This window comes from Caretta caretta, chromosome 7 (genome assembly GCF_965140235.1).
Source record: "Caretta caretta isolate rCarCar2 chromosome 7, rCarCar1.hap1, whole genome shotgun sequence".
Classification (NCBI taxonomy): Eukaryota; Metazoa; Chordata; order Testudines; family Cheloniidae; genus Caretta; species Caretta caretta.
This window is the reverse complement of record NC_134212.1, coordinates 46,675,482-46,692,826: the sequence shown is the minus strand read 5'-3', so window position 1 is coordinate 46,692,826 and position 17,345 is coordinate 46,675,482. Positions and strand designations below refer to the sequence as shown.

At 51.3% G+C, this 17,345-nt stretch overlaps 1 protein-coding gene across 1 annotated transcript in view; it reads right to left on the bottom strand.

The window, feature by feature from the left end:
- TEX264 (testis expressed 264, ER-phagy receptor) overlaps positions 1 to 17,345 on the bottom strand; it is a 139,290-nt gene that overhangs the window by 119,600 nt on the left and 2,345 nt on the right. The window contains exons 2-3 of the mRNA XM_048857805.2: positions 15,901 to 15,973; positions 13,845 to 14,132 (exon numbers count right to left, since the gene is read on the bottom strand). Coding sequence (XP_048713762.2) covers positions 13,845 to 14,102 — 258 coding nt within the window. The 5' untranslated portion in view covers positions 14,103 to 14,132; positions 15,901 to 15,973. The remainder of the gene's footprint in view (positions 1 to 13,844; positions 14,133 to 15,900; positions 15,974 to 17,345) is intronic.

The following is a 17,345-nucleotide window of genomic DNA, read 5'->3' as shown; positions in this document are numbered from 1 at the left end:
GCAGGAATCTCTGTCACAATTCTGAAACTGTTGCTTTAAGAAGTGACTAAAGAGCATTTCAGCAGAGGCCAAGCTCCAGGAAAATGAAACATCCTTTCAATCTCTTTATTTAAGAACACACAATTCCTGTTTTGAGGCAGATAAAACAAAGATAAATACTGAGTGAAGTAAATTAAGCTGTAAGTAGATAGGATTTTATTAAACAAAAAGCAAATTGCTAGCAGCACAGCCTTGGCAGCTCATTAGTTTTTTTTTTTTAATTTTTAAGTGAATTTAGCAGGCAATCTTCTGTTTACTTTGAATAATACATGCATCAAAATTGCCCTGTGGCTTTGGCACTGCAGTTCAATCCCTTCTCCAGCAGGTGGCAATAGGGATCTATATTTGGGATTAGCATTGTGCGTCCCAGGAGACTAGTGGGTGACTTGAAGAAATCAGTGAGAGCACGCAGGTCTGAATCTCTCACCAACAGAAGTTGGCCCAATAAAAGATATTCCCTCTTCCACCTTGCCTCTACAACTGGGACTGAAAGTATTCCATTTTAATTTTTTTCTGTTAAACCCCTTCTCCATTATTCTGAAAATATTATGTAGGAGCTACTAAGTGTGTGCATGTCAAAGATTGTTTGATGGTTAGTTAACGTCAGTAGCAAATAATTCAACCTTTCATGAGGCTGTCACAGCCAGGTCACAGGCGTCCAGACCTAATGGTCAGAGCTGCAGTCCACAGTCATGAGACAGAGTCAGCTGGGTCAGGATACCAGGAAGTCAGAACCACACACTGGGACCAGAGTCAGGCCAGGTCAGGATACCAGGGATCACAGGTAGGAGACAAACTGGAGATCAGAATCACGAGCCAGATGCCAGGAGTCACGCCGGCTCAGGATGCCAGGAAATCAAGCCAGAGCTGGAGCCGGAAACACAAGGCACAACAGTCCAGAGCAGGATGGAGCCCAGTTCAAACAGCTTCCTGTTCCATTCCTGCTGCTGGCTTACATAGGGCCAGCTGGCCAATCAGCTGCTCAGGGACTCTGCCAACAGGACCTCGGGGTAGAGCCTCAAACTGGGGCTGAGCTTCATGGGTCCCAGGCTAACAGGTGGAGGGTTGAATGGGGCCACTCCCTGTTACCCCAGGCTTGATACCTGAGGGTCATGACAGGCATAACAGTGCAACTATCATATCGTGAAGCAGTGGTATGATCGAATATTTATTTTTTACTTCAGGTGTCAAAAACAAAAGCACACACACACACACAAATTTACAGGTGCCTCACATTTAAACAATTGTACAATGACAGAAATCACTGCCCAGCAACATGAAGTGCTCCTATACAGGTTTCAGAGCAGCAGCCGTGTTAGTCTGTATCCGCAAAAAGAAAAGCAGTACTTGTGGCACCTTAGAGACTAACAAATTTATTTGAGCATAAGCTTTCGTGAGCTACAGCTCACTTCATCAGATGCATGCAATGGAAAATACAGTGGGGAGATTTTATATACACAGAGAACATGAAACAATGGGCATTACCATACACACTATAAGGACAGTGGTCAGGTAAGGTGAGTTATTACCAGCAGGAGAGAAAAAAAAACCTTTTGTAGTGATAATCAAGGTGGGCCATTTCCAGGAGTTGACAAGAACGTCTGAGGAACAGCGCGGGGGGGGAAACAAACATGGGGAAATAGTTTTACTTTGTGTAATGACACATCCACTCCCAGTCTTTATTCAAGCCTAAATTAATGGTGTCCAGTTTGCAAATTAATTCCAATTCAGCAGTCTCTCGTTGGAGTCTGTTTTTGAAGTTTTTTTGTTGAAGAATTGACACTTTTAGGAGACCTAAAGCTTATGCTCAGATAAATTTGTTAGTCTCTAAGGTGCCACAATTACTCTTTTTCTTTTTGCTCCTATACAGTTACTGCTTCAACTCGGGCAGCCAGTCAAACAAACAGGTAACAAACTAATTCAGCCATGCAGTAAGTAATTGGCATAGGAAGTCAGTGAGGCCAAGAAATTACCAAGATTAAAAAAGGGATTGGACATGATTATGGGTAACAAGAAGAACCATAGTTGTTCTTATTATACATGAAAATTTGGGAAGGGATATTAAACCGCAGGCGTCAGGGGCTAAGCCGCACGTCTACACTAGAAACGCAAGTCGACTTATGTTAGGTAATTACTGTGGTGGTTGATGTCCACACTACCCTGCTTCTGTAGATGGTGCACGTCCTCACCAGGAGCACTTACACTGACTTAAGAGGGGCAGTGGCGGGAGGGGGCTGAGAGCCCAGGGGCAGCTGGGCTCCTGGCAGGGAGCTAAGTACAGAGCGGAGAGAGCCCGGCTCAGAATGGGGAGTCTGGGCAGAGAGCTGGGTTGAGAGTGGGACCCAGAGGGCAGTCAGGCTCTGAGCAGGGCGGCTGCAGGTCAACTGGAAGCGGGAAGCCCAGGGGCAGCCAGGCTTTAGCTGGAGCCCCTCCCCCTCCACAGTGACAGCCCAGCTTCTTGTCAATTTCACAGCTCCAGCATGGACCCGTGAAATTGACAAGAATGACAGTTAGCAGCCCACCTAAGCAATGCAGTGCCTACACAGACACTGCATCGCCCTAACTACACTGACATAGGCCCTATGGAAGTGGAGGTATTATGTTGGTGTAGTATGGCACTTAAATCAGTGGAAGCAAGGCTGTAGTGCGCACACTGACAACCAGGGTGACGTAAGCTGCCTTACATCAACCTAACTCTGTAGTGTAGAGCAGGCCTTAGACACCAGGATGAGACTAATGTGAGGACAGATTACCCCATCTGCTACTGCAGGGTTTTTACACCTTCCTCTGCGACACCTGGTGCTGGCCCCTATCAGAAACAGGACAGCAGGCTAGAAGGACCCTGGGTCTGATCCAGCCTGGAATGCCTATGTCTCCATGTTCCTTCTAAGCCTAAATAGCAAACCAATATTAACAGAGATCCAGAACGGCCATTCCCTCCCCTTCTAAAATCCTGCATGTCTGCACAAACGTCAAGTCACTGAACCAAGAAAACAAGTCGCAAGTTGTTCAGATGGGTGGATGTGTGAGTGCATGAAAATCAGGCTTTGGGGATTGGTGCCATGACTGCAGTGTCTGCGTTTGTCCTATACATTTGGGCAGTGCTCAGAGAATCATCTCATCCACCCATCAGGAGCCTGGGAAGGATCAGTCTCTGCTAGACATTCACTGGAGCTTTATCCAGACCACTCTGAAACACATCAAGCAACGGGGCCTCTCCCCTCTTCCTTGGGGAGACAATTCCACAGCCTAAGAGATCCCCAACCCTAGCAGGACGTTTTTCCTTCTGTTCACTCTTTAGTTAACATTCTCCCCTTCCTCCTAGTTACACCTTTTGGGACACCCCAAGCAACACCCCGCCCACTTTCTGGGTGTAGACACCCCCTCATTTATGGACTGTCCTGACATCTCCTAAGCCCTGTGTGCACGAGGTAACTGACCCTTTGTTGCTGCCAAAGGTTGGGCCCAACACCTGGTGCTTAACCCACCAACACCCAACAGGATTGCCTCCTTGGGGGTTGGGGAATCTAAACAGCTTAGAACAGAGTACTACTTTGGAGAGCTGGACTCCAGGGCCCTTTTCCCCCACAGCATGGCAGGTGCCACTGTCCTCCCTGCCCCCAGCTGCTCAGAGAGAGCGCATCCTTTGCCCACAGAGCCCCAGGCAGGCAGCCAGCTATTTCCACTGTCTCATGACAAAGGCGTCTATTTCTGGCCACTGGCCACCATCAGGAACACTGAGCCAGCCCTGAACAGGAGCAGCCTCTATTACCAAGCAGTGGGTTCCTTCTGGGGAGGAGGCTCTGAATTACCCCAGAGGCAGGGAGGAGGGATGAGTGGGAACATAGGAAGGGGGCAGCAGGGTGGGGAAAGATCCCTTCTTTTCTGCAGTCCCAATTTGGAAAAGAATATTTCTGGAGGCTCCCTGGGCCCCTGGCGAGAGGCAGCAGCCTCGAGGGGGACAGCTGATGTACTGGGGGCCGGTTGGTCCGGAACTACAGACACATCAGAGATGGATGGTGTCCCTGGAGCACATTTTTAGGCAAGGCCTCTCTCATCCTGCACTGCAAAGCACGTGCACAGCAACTGGGCACGTCCAGGGGACAAGGACCTGATCTGCACACAACAGGGCAACCTTTCGCTGGGCTGAAATGGGCACTTGAGATGGGGACTGGTTAGGAAGGTGTCATGGGGGTCCAAGGCTGTTCCTCAGCCCTCCCTGCAAGGCAGAATAGCTGGATCCACTGGCCCTGATCCACTTCCCCACTTTCAGAAGCCTGCCCCCCAGAGCCATGCCACATGATCCGCAAGAGGTGTTCATCCCCTTGCACTGGCTCATCCCCGCCCATCAGCACCACATTGGTTCCACGGGCCCTGGGGAGCCTTGGCCCCAGGAAGGGGGTGGGGCAGATGTGCCCTGTAAGGCACGAACACAGGTGCCAGCTGAGAGCATGGCCCCAGTCATGCGCTCTCAACCTCCAGGAAGGGATCCAGTGAAACGCACTCCGTTTTATCAGCTGATATCAGCAGCCTTAGCCCCACCGGATTGTTTGATCACTAAGCACTGCCCAACGTACCAGGTACGTGGGGCCGGACAAACCTCCGCTGCTTCCCCCCCTACCAGGCACGCTCTCCGTGAAGTGATGACGTTCCAGACGTACCTGGTGCAGGGGTGGCACTGAGAAGCATATCTGGGCTGTTTGCTCTGCCGTGCTGGCTCCTGCTTGCCCTTCGGCTGTTGGCAGCAGGAACCTTGCTGCTTCCCAGTTCTAGCGCAGCTCGATGGAGCGTGACTGAGAGATGCAGAGCTGGTTCTGTGTCAGGTACACATATGGCCCCCAGCTCCACAGCAGCCATCGCAGCGCCTCCTGATCCCAATGTCTTTGTCCTCACAACCCCCAACATACAAATGGGAAACTGAGGCATAGAGCAGCTATGACTTGCCCAAGGTCATCCAGGGACAGGAAAGGAGCAGGTCTCCCAGACTGGCTCTCTAACCACCAGGTCTCCTTACTCTTTAGGATTAAACCTTCCATTGCTGTTTCCCAAAGAGGTTTTCCAGTGGAATCCGATCTCAGCTGGCCTTTTATTTTAGTGTGAGCCAGGAGCACGGTGTGGCAGGGGCACGCCCAGCTCCTTGCAGAGCTGGGAACCCAAACCCAGCACCCTGCTACTGCATGAGAACCAAGCATTTAGGCAGAAACTCCTACAGCTGATCAGGCAGGTAGTGCTGCGGCATACCTGAGCTGGCTTTGGGCTAGCAGCTGCCTCAGTTCCCTCCCCCTTGGGCTTCCCAATACCTTTGGCACAGGCTTTCTTTCATATGTTGAGTCACATCCCTTTTTGGGGCCAGGGTTTATTAGCAAAGGACACAAGGAAACAAGAATTCCCCCAACCTTCCTAGCTGGCTCCCAACCCTCAGCAGCTGCCGAGCCCTGGGCCTGCTGAGGCGTTCTTCTGGCAGGCTTGTTCTCCCCGCTCCAGCCTTCCTCACTGGATCCAGCTCCATGCAGGCTGTCCCCCAGCCGCACCTGGGAGCTAAGGCACATCTCTTGCTGTAGAGCAGCTCATAAAGCCCTCCAGTTCCTCCGAGTCCTCCCTGCTCTGCATCATGCAGCACCTCCCAGGGTTTCCTATCTGGAATCTCCCTTCCACTACAGCCTTCTCTCATCTCCAATCTGAAGGTGGATTTTAGCTACATGACCTGCCTCTGCTCATTCCCTCCACCTGGGGAGATGATTAAAGGGTATCCCCTGTGGAGCAGGACACATCTCTCCTTAAAGGGCCAGTCACTCTGTGACAGGACCCAGCTCCCCTTTGACTTCAACATGGGGGTTTCCAGGATTGAGCCCAACCCCTCAGTAAATAATAAACCTTCTTTTACACAAGTATTGCTACAAAAAGAGGGACAAGAGAGGATCAAACCCAAGCAACGCTGGCAGGAGCATGCAGAACATATTGCAGAGTTTTCTCTATGGTGGCAGCTTCAGGACACAGCTGACAATGGTGCTGAGGATGCACAATGGAATGGCATTTGGAGCGTGGCAGGCTAAGAAACAGCCAAAGGCAAGCAGAACTGTCTCAGGGCCTCCCCTTTCTGATCAGGGCTGTCTTCCAAGAACACTGCCTGCATACCCACCCTGTGCACTAACACGGAGAGAGACCGGACTACAGCCAGGGGCACGCTCGTTCCTTAGCAAGCTGCTGACGCTCACCTCCAATGGGCTCAACGCGCCAGTCTCCATCACCCACGCACCTGCTTTCCCTCATGCTGCCCCACATGCTCAGGGGGCACTCACCATAAACATTTGTAAAGCCCCTTCTTTGTTCCACTTCAAAACCCTCCTGAACGCTCTCCTTTGCCCATGTAAAACTGGACCCTGGCTGGGCTGCTGGTGTGCTGAGACCACAGCCTATCACACAGACCAATGTTGGTTCACTGTTTCCATGTCCTCCCCCCTTGTCTGTACCCATCGGTTGTCTCTTGCCTTCTACTCAGATTCTCAACCCCTTGTGGCAGGGACCATCTTGCTGTGCTGTGTTTGTCCAGTGCCTGACACAATGGGGTCCTGGTCCATGCCTAGGGATCCTAGCGGCTAGCGTAATACAAATAACAATAACGATAACAGTCCAGAGAGGAGGGTTTCAGCACCCAGTGGAATAAGGGACAGGAGCTCTGTAACTGCCCCCAGCTCCCTCCAATTGAAGTTCAGCACTAAGGCCAATTCTGGCCCTCTCCTTTGTTTCTACAGCACCTTCCCTCCAAGAACCTCCAAAGGTCTCACAGCCTGTCCTTCCTCGACAAGCCCGAAAAATCAGCTTAGACTCACGTAGGAGCAACCTCGCTTATTCCTGCCTGGGCCAGGGGAACCCATCCCAGAGGAACGATACCACGGTGAGGAGCAACAGACAGAGAGTGTCTTAGAACCAGCGCTTGGCAATTCGGTCTTTGCTCAGAAGCGGGGCTACTTGAATGAAAACAGCCACCAAGTGAAATGTACAAAGCTGTCTTTATCCCACAGCACCCCCTATGGTTGGAGCTGCTTTGATGTGCTCCAACAGGAAGATCAGCATGTCTTCTTAAAACAAGGCTTGGTGGCCCATGCTGCATTCTAGTCCCGCTGTTCTAAGACCATGACCGCACTCTCCTTTGTTCATAAGGAATAAGTGGGGATTAAAAGTCCATACAAGCACTCATTGTTCTGGAGATTTTCAGGTTTCCCCAACAGCCAGAGTCCTGCTGGCAAACAGGGACCCGGGGGAGGTGATGGGTCTGCTTCCAGCAGCCCTTCCAGCTGCTGTTTAGAATTCTGGAAAAAAGAAATGGCTTGGGGGTGGCACCTGCCGGGCTACCAGCCAAGTCTCTGCTGATCTGTAATCTGGGAAAAGCCAGAGGGGATTGGGCCTGACATTTTCCCAGCTGGATGGCAGTGGCAGAAGTCTCTCAGTGAAGCACACAAGAGGCCCATGCCCGGGCTGGATGGAGAGAAGCCTCAGAGCTTGGCCTCTCCAACTAACCCATTACAATCAGCTAGGCCCACAGGCAGGAGAGACCTACGCCACCTGAGTCCAGCCTCTTCAGAGTAAAACTCAGACAGATCTCCCATCCCCTACCTGGGCTCTGCTCAGCTTCCCTCCTGCTCCAGTGTCCCACAGGCCGCAGACCTCCCTTCCTTCCTGCTGCCTCTGCGCCCAAGCCTGGCTGCTTTGGAAACAACGGGGAAGGCTGATGGAGCCTCACTGCAGGTGTTAGAGTGGGGTGGAGAAGGGCAGTAAATGGCAGTATTCTCCTCAATCTTCACCCACAGCCGCAGACTAGGTTGGTGTTTCTGCTAAAATAATTAGCAGTGGAATAGGTCCCTTTCACTTGCCATCAATAGACTTCAGAGTCAACTCCCCCTCAGATGGATGGGGGCAGCTCAGGCCAGCGGAAGGATCAGATATTGAAGTACCTGCACAAAATCCAGGTAATTTTACAGATAGGATTGAAGGGTGGCTGTGAGGAAAACAGTCTTTACCCAGCCAATGCCAGCTGTTTGACCGAGTGACAGTCTAGACTGTAGCCATTCCACTGCCACAGCTACAGCCATGTGCTTTGCCAGTACCTGGGCGCTCTTTGTGCCCTCAGTGAGGGTTTAGCACTGCAGATCCACAGAGTGATGGATTTCCTCACTATTCGTCTGTACTGCCCCCTGCCAGCCACCCGCACCCCTCCATTCCAAGCGCCCCCTGTCAGCCACCCACACCCCTCCATTCCGAGCGCCCCCTGCCAGCCACCCGCACCCCTCCATTCCGAGCGCCCCCTGCCAGCCACCCACATCCCTCCATTCCGTGCGCCCCCCCATGCCACCCACACCCCTCCATTCCGTGTGGCTCCCCATGCCGCCCACACCCCTCCATTCCATGCGCCCCCCCATGCCGCCCACACCCCTGCATTCTGAGCGCCCCCTGCCAGCCACCTGCATCCCTCCATTCCATGCGCCCCCCCATGCCGCCCACCCCCCTCCATTCCGTGCGCCCCCCCATGCCGCCCACACCCCTCCATTCTGTGCGCCCCCCCCGTGCCGCCCACACCCCTCCATTCCGCGCGCTCCCATGCCCCTCCATTGCAAGCGCCCCCTGCCAGCCACCCGCACCCCTCCATTCCGAGCGCCCCGTGCCCCTCCATTCCAAGCATACCTGTACCACCTGCATCCCTCCATTCCAAGTGCCCCGTGCCACCCACACCCCTCCATGCCAAGCGTCCCCATGCCACCCACACCTCTTCCTAGCAACCACACACATGCACCCCATCACCTTTCCTAGCAACCACACACACACCCTGTCACCTCTTCCTAGCAACCATGGGCACACACACAGACAGTGGAGACCATTTCTGTCTCCCTGAGCCATTCCTCATCTCACTCAAGCACCGTTATTTTCGGGACAATCATACCGCAAATCAGTCTATTTTCCACCTAGATCCCCCTCTTTCTACTGGGGCAGCTTCACGTCCCAACTGCAACACCCTGTTCAAAACCAGTTTCCTTATCCCGTGGGAGAGGGCAAGCAGCTGCCTTTCATCTACAGCCCGGGCACTGGTGAAGGAGTTCGTTCACGCAGGCTGATGCCATGGGGAGTTTTTTGATCATGCTGCAATAGCTTGGCCTGACTTGTCTTTGAAAGTCTGCTGGCAGGCATCTCGGGTGCTGTGCTCCCATCAAGCACTGCACTGTACCTGGCAATGGACCAGGTCTCCCCAGCAGGCTGTTATCCAGTAGCTGGAACAGAGGACTGCGAGTCGGGAGTGCCCGGTTCTATTCCTAGCTCTGCCATTGACTCACTGTGTGATTTTGGACAAATCACGTTGCCCCTCTCTGTCTCAGTTTTCCCTTCAGTAAAACAAGGATCCCACCCCCCCGTTTCACATGGGTGCTTTGATGCACTGTTTGTGTACAACTTGAGTGTTTGAAGGTGTTTGGATGGACGATGCTGTAGAAGTGCAAAGTATTATTAATGATCATATCATACAACACCAGGCACAACAGGGCCCTGATTCTGCCTGGGGCCTCTGGGCACTACACCAATATAAATCATAATTCCCACAAGCACAACAAGCAGCACTGAAATCAAAGGGGGGTTGTGGTGCTCAGCCCTGCCCAGAATCACATCCTGAGCGTCAATGAATGGTGCCAGATGGACAGCGCTGGAGACCAAGGTCTCCCTGTTATTACTCAGCACCCAAAACACTTGGCATTGCTGCTGGCGATGCCCCATGGGGACACCTCAGACCAAGAAGGAAAACTGATGTGGAGAGGTGGGAGCTCAACCAGCTCACAGAAATGGGGGAAGATTCTCCTAAAGGCCACCCAATGTACATGCCCCACATCCCCCCAGCGGAAGCAGCACTAAGAAGCCAACGTGTTGGGTGGAGCTCTGGGCTCAGTGGGGGGCTGAGCTCAGTCCTTCCAGATCAACAAGGAGCCTGGAGAATCGCTCCTCGCTGGGATTAGTTATCCAAGAGCTCTGCTGTGAGTGCACCCCAGAGCCCCTGCATTCCTCTTCCCCCTGGAGAGCCAGCTCACCTTTGTGAAGCATGAGGGGTGCCTTCCCTTTTCCCCAGCTAGGGCACTGCTGGACAAGTGGAGAATGATCTGACATGGCCAGAGCCAAACAGATCCCAAAGCAGTAACGGAGACTGGACCTAGGGACCCTGCAATGCAGCCACCTCTGGGATGGAACAGGGCACCAACCAAGATGATACTGCAACTCATCGAAGCTGGAGGGGGAATTTATGGAGGCAGAATGTCAGCTTACCCAAGGGCAATAAATCCTGTTTGAACCTGGGGTGTAAAACAGAGGTCTGCAAATGCGATGATGCCAGCTGGCAGGGATGGGGCAGAACTGGGTGAACGAGGGACTAGCCAGTGGAACTGTGTTTGCAGAAAGCAGCTTTCAAAGGCACCTTTACAAAACTTTCCTAACAAGACGTGTTGAGTGCTATGTGCAGACCACAAGGGGGGAGGAGGAGGAAGGATGTGTGCAGACCATGGGGGGCTGGGGAGGTGAGACTTGTGCAGACATGACCAGAGCAGCCCTGTTGAATGAATGTTTCACAGATGCTCAGAAGCTCTTTCCTGGCAAACTCCAGCTAAACAATGGCTCAATGTAAAGTCCAACAACATTTTGCTGCTTCTTATCCTTAATACACATTGAGATTCCATGTGATTGCAGTAAAAGAGGAGCAGTCTGAGCAAAGCACCTTTCCCGGCGCTGCTCTCCCTGGGTATCTGTGGCATGGCGGATGGAATTGTCCCAGCAGTGGTGCAGGTACCATGGCTCAGAACATCTCTTACCAATGTGGTATTATCACCTGCCCCAGTGTAACAAACAACGTCGGCAGGAGAGATTCAGGGTTACCACTACGCTGCCCAGACTGCCTGTAAAGTCTGCTTTGGCTATTCATGGTGACAGGCTGCAGAGTAGCAGCCGTGTTAGTCTGTATCAGCAAAAAGAATGAGGAGGACTTGTGGCACCTTAGAGACTAACAAATTTATTAGTCTCTAAGGTGCCACAAGTACTCCTCATTCTTTTGGCCATTTAGTAGGTGGAGCTCTCTGCCCCTGGTGTTAACGCTGGCCCCATGGCCCAGCATGAGGCTGGGGGGGAGCCATATATTTCCCTTAGGTCCTGACCATTTATAGTCACTAAGGCCCTTGTGGCACTGTTTGAAAAAGGAGGGGTTGTTTGCCCCAAGTCCTGGCCCAATTCCATACAGTGTCGTTCTTCGTCTCCTGTACTAAACTGCTGTGTAGCGTTGCTGGGCACTGTTAAAAAGCTGCCACGTTCCACCACAGAAGTGGCTGAAGCAGGGTCCGAGACATTAAATAACCCCACTAAAAGAAATTAAACTGATTCCAAAGATGTCTCCCCAGGAGGCAGCCAGGGAGCCAGCAGGCAGATAATGGGGGGAAACAAGAGGACCCCCAGTATTCCAAGAGAGCAGGGGTTTCTCAACAGCTCCTAGCACATCCATGCTGCTGACCCCAGAGACTGATCCAGAGCCTGTTTCCCTTCCCTGCCCAGACTGAAAGCTGCCAGATATACACTTCGCTGTTTAAAGAGGAACGGCCATGCTGGAGGCGCCTTCCATAGGAAATTTCTCCCAAGAGCAAGCTCCGTGGCTAGTACTTGTGCCTGCTCTCATGGCTGTTACTAAAGAGATTCATGTTGGAATAAGGGGTTCATCCTCCCAACAGCTCCTGCTGTGATATTACAACCCTCTAGTTCCTGATGTCATGGGGCGTTGACATGGGAACAAGGACAACGTCAACAATCCCCAACTGCAGAGTTAAGTCGGGGAAGCACAGGGCTGACAGCTGCAGCGAGAAGGGGGAGAGGAAGGGCTGCAAACCTGAAGGCTGATCAACTGGGAAGAGTGGCCCTGTACTGAAAGTCCTGATTTTCCTGCTACCACTTGTGGAATATTCATTCCCCACAACTCAAGAGGTGCAACTTGTGAATGTGGGCCTGACTCAAGAGCAGACGCTCGGCACCTCGGAACTCAGGGAGGGGAGATTATCCACAAACAGCCTATTAATGTCCAGTAGTCAGCGATGGGCCAAAACGACGACAAAGCTTTCCAGCAGCATTTACAATCTGGGAAGAGTCCTTCTGTCACAGCGCAGGGGAGTCAGCCACTCAGATCCTCTGCCAGCACCAAATGTGCCACCACTCTATCCCAGCCCAATCTTGTACCCACTTGGAGTCCCTCTCTCTCTCAGCCCAACTGTGCCACACTTTACAGGTGGCAGAAACAACCACCAATGCACACCCCCTGCCATGTTGGCATAAAGCTGGCATACGGGGTCTTCATCAGCACCCATTTCTGCTCCCATCCTGGAGGCATGGAGAGGGAAGTGGCAAGTCTGGGGCAGGAGTCTACTGCATTGTGGCTATTCTCTGCTTCCCACAGCCTGCATGGAGCTACAGGACAATGAGAGTAAAGGGGCCAGGCAAGGGGCAGATATGGGGACTGCTAGAGCGGCTTAGGGCCACCAAGTTGACTCCACGACAAGTGCTGTTAAACGCACAAACTGAACAAACGGGTGCACCCAGAGGCTCTTTTCCTCCCATTTCCTCCAGCAGCAGTGGCTGCAGGGGACCCTGGTAATGCTGGATAGTAGAATGTTTGCAAACAGAAGTGTGAGGTGCAAGTGGATGACGTCCCCTTAACAGGAGAGGAATGTTGACAGTCAGGCTGAGCAACACATTACGCTTGTCTAAAGGCACCACCAGCCAACAATAAAACAGGGGTAGGCCTCGTACATTCAAGGCAGCTTCCTGCACCACAAGACCAGTCGCCCAAGCTCAGCAGGGATCAGAAAAGCCAAGCAGGAGCTATCAGTCTAAGCTCTAAGTCCAACAGCCCAAACTCCCCAGCACACACACACAGAGCTGCTGGCAGGTCTCGCCCAGGATTCTTGACAGGTCACATTGGGTGTTGCTGAATCACTTGTGAGACTGCGTGTCTATCATGGGCAGATGCCATTTAACAAGTCAGTCACTCATCCTACTTATCCCCCTGGGAATTAAGACTCAGGTTGGTTTACTGGCCATCTGGACTAGGTCGATCTCAGAATCTAAGGTACTAACCTGCTGCCTAGCATCCATTAGACAGTGATCTTCTCCCCACCACCTGAAGAGTTTGAGCCAGAGGGAACCATTTTATTCTACAGGGAAGCCCGTATTAGGCTTAGGATCTCATCAGGACTCACCATCTGATCTTGCAATTAGCAAGCACCAGCAGAAAAGTGCAGACTGAAAGTCTCAAGCACTTCTGGGGATATAAATCTCTTCAGAGAATATCAAACAGCGGCCCAGAAGAGAAGGCTGCGCTTCCATCTACAGGGAGATCTGGCATCCAATGCTTTACTCCCATGGTTTAGTACACCAGCTCCACTCCATAGAGAATTATAGGGGTATTCTACCCAGCAGGGGTCATATGGAGATCTAATTTCTGCTCCCCCACTGAAACCGAACTCCTCAACACTTGCAATTGGTCCTCCTCAGACTCCTGTCCCTACAGTGCCTTCCTTTGAAACTCCATGAGACCTAGCCCAGAGGATTATAGAACTCATCTATTGGGATGCCTAAAACTAGCCTGAGATCTCCAGCAGCTTGGGGTCTCTCTGCCATATACAGACTTGAGGCCCATATTTCAGAACTCCGCCCAGTTCCCACAGCTGTATGCCCATCCTGGAGGAGTATGAGCAGCATGGCTTCCAGGCCTGGCCAGCTCCAGAGAGCTCCCATCTGGTTCTTACCGTGTGAGGGTGGTCGTAGTAGACGCCGATGCAGCAGAGCTTTGGAGAGATGCTGCAGCTCTCCATGAAGAGCTTGCCACACTCGCTGTAGGGCCCCACTTTCGACTTGTATGCCAGGGTGATGTTGCAGATGGGGGGCGAGCCAGTACTCACGACCACCTCCGAGAAGAGCCCCGAATATATGGCAAAGCCAAAGAGAGTCAGCAGCAGGAGTACAAGCAATGCCCCAATCAGTCCAAGGAGCACCCAGTCCGCCATGGCCCCGGTGCCTCAAACTCCCCTCACAAACTAAAGAGGAGAAAGTGGAGAGTTAAGCCAACCTTAGGAGACAGTGGTCTGCTTCAAAGCTACTTTCCAGCAACATCAGCCACCCTCCTCTTCCAATTCCTCTGCTTTCCACACAGCTGATGAATGCAACTAAGGCCAGCTCAGAAGCACTCAAAAACTTAACCCCACACCCTGCTGACCATTCAGTTTTTGTAACCACATGCAAACTGTGCCACCTGAATGCCTCTTGGGAATTAAGAGGTTAAACGGCCAGGGCATTGGAAGACATTGTTTGTTATCACCCAGTTACCAGAAGAGCACTGGTGCTCCACCCCCTTTCCTGAGATGTAACCAGGCGAGATCAACATCTAACAAGGCTGGGAATCCAGGACACTGGAGGATTTATTTATGGTACAATGGACAAGGCAGAAGGTTAAGGACTAAAATGTAAGAGATCATTTGTTTCTCATCTCGCCTATTGGCGAAGAGCTTTGTGGGAAGAGGCCCACTTTTTTTTCTTTGTAACCCACAAATAATCACAGGTTTCAGAGTTACATACATGTTAGTCTGTATTCGCAAAAAGAAAAGGAGTACTTGTGGCACCTTAGAGACTTACCAATTTATTTGAGCATAAGCTTTCGTGTATGCATCCGATGAAGTGAGCTGTAGCTCACGAAAGCTTATGCTCAAATAAATTGGTTAGTCTCTAAGGTGCTACAAGTACTCCTTTTCTTTTCACAAATAATCAGTTATCTTTAATGTTTAACTCCATCCTGATGATGGCTATTGTGAACTACACACAATGGACAATGCTACCCTGTTTCTGACCTAGGCTTGATTCTCAATTCACACCATCTTCCTTGATGCCATAAATGTGAAGACCCAACCAGTCTGAGATTGGTATGTGTTGATGACAGGTATCTATACTAGCATCTGGAAGGGAATAGCCTTTATGTGCAGGAGGGATAAGAGGGAATTCTGAGTAATCATGATACATCTTAAGCTACTCAGATGGAGGTGACCCAATCCAAATAACTCAGGTAGAATTCTGGGGTTCCAGTTCTTGTCTCTGCCAGCAGAGGCCCACTTCTTAAAGAGGGCTGGAGTATGATCAACGTGACTTTAAACTGTGCTTCACACCCCTCCCAAAACCAGATCACTCTAACCATACCACAGCCAGAAGTGAAAGGCACAATGTAAACATCCTCATATGTTAAAGAGGCACTGTCAAGGTAGAACTGCTTTATTTCTTCACCTGATTTTTAAATCTGAAAGAGCTTTTAAAATGGTGATGGACTTTCCACCATTTGTGCTGTTCGCTTTCTGTCTTCTCTTCACTTCAGAGCAATGAAACTAGTGTGGTGAATTTTGCTGGCTGGTTTTCATACACAAGCAGGCTACTGTTATGTTTAGCTTTCCAATAATCTAGGGGGAAAGTTTCAATCAAATACACTAAAGAAAAGTTTGATTTTATTTTCCCCAAAACCCCATATCTATGCTCATGGGGTTTTGAACAGAAACTAAATTTGGGACCCAAGTTAAAATTCAGCAGCACCCCTTTAACTACATTGGACAAATTTACTTTCTCTGAAAAAACAATTCCATCTTGGCCATTTCTTTATTCAGCCTCACATTGACCACAAATCCTGCTGCTATCCTCATCAATGCAAGCACAGCCAAGACCAAACACTTCAAAGTCAGCCAGATCCATCCCTGGTCTAACTCCACTCACTGCAGGGGGATTAGACTGGGGTGAATTTGACGCACTGTGTCTTATGTTCCTACTCACCTGAAAGTCAGAAGGCTAGAGCCTAGCAACAGCTCATGGTCTCTGCTAGAGTCCTGATCAAGGATCCACGTTCCTAAAACAGGAGGGAGATAGTATCGTTATTTCCTTTATTAATAACTGCAGCATGAAAACCACCCCCCCCCACACACATACACACTTTAGAAATAAACAGCCACCCCAACCACTTTACACGTGGGTTGTTGTGCTCCCTTTTGGAGAGGAATCAGGATCGCTGATTCCAAACAATGACTCTCAACCCCCCGCCCGCTTGAGATGAATGGCATGTCCCCTTAGTTTGGGATTGTTTAGCCACATCAGAGCTGTCTGAGGAACTCCATTCAGAAAAAGATCACCTTGGAAAGCTGCAGATCTCCCTTCAGGATTGGAGAGGAATTTAAAAAGAAAGATTCAGAGATTTCTTTCCAAAATCTAAGATCAAACATTTCATGACAAGAAAGGCCAGATGGCATGGCTTGAGCTAGCAATAGCACAGAGGGGTGTGATGAAGGGGGGGATTTTCTTGTTTTTTCCAATGGTTTGCATGCAGAGGGGATGGGACTCAGTTTACCTGGTTGTTACTGGTTTAAAGAGGTGATGGGAGAGGGAGTTTGTTGTTACAGAGGACCAGCGATGGAAATTGGGACCCCAGCCAATGTCCTGGAGAATGGATACCCCAGCAACTGGTGACCTGAAGGCCTAGTTCAGGATCCACAGCCAGTTCCGGACAGTGGGAGAACAATGGGCTGTAAAGAGAGGACCCCGGTGACCTGACCAGGCGGTTCCAGCCAGAGGGGGCCAGAGGACAGAAGAGAGGAGAGGAGGCCCTGTTTACCTGGATAGAAGACAATGGACACAGGCAGGGGCCCTGTGATATCAGATGCCCAGCTGGGAAGCAGGGGGGCTCTGGGCTGGAGAGACAGAGCAGGCAGAGCCCACCTGGATGCAGGGGAGACTCAGATGTACTGTGCTGAGGGAGGCCAGGCCTGAGGGCCCTGAGAGTTTCGTATGCTGTGTTCAGACACTCAATAAACCCTCCTGTTTTATGCTGGCTGAGAGTCACTCCAGTCTAGAGAACAGGGTTGTATTATTCCCTCTGGGAGTGGAGGCCATGGGGGTCCAGAGCGAGTGGACTCCCTGAGGGGGCCCACAGCGAGAAACAGTCATGTGCAGTTCCAGGAGGTGGAGGGGCTTAACCCCCGAGAACGGCTGTCTCACTGAAAGGGGTTCCCCCCAGGGACTGCATGGGGCTAAGAGTGGGCACGACCTGTGAGTCCATGACAAGGGGTGCTCTGCAAACCTTCCCAGCTCCACCAATGCATCTCAAGATATGTCCACTCTGCAGCTGGGAGCGTGCCTCCCAGTGCAGGGGACAGATTCATGCTAACTCTGCTCCAGATAAAAATAGCAACATGGCTAGGTAGCATAGGCAGCGGCTCAAGCTAGCC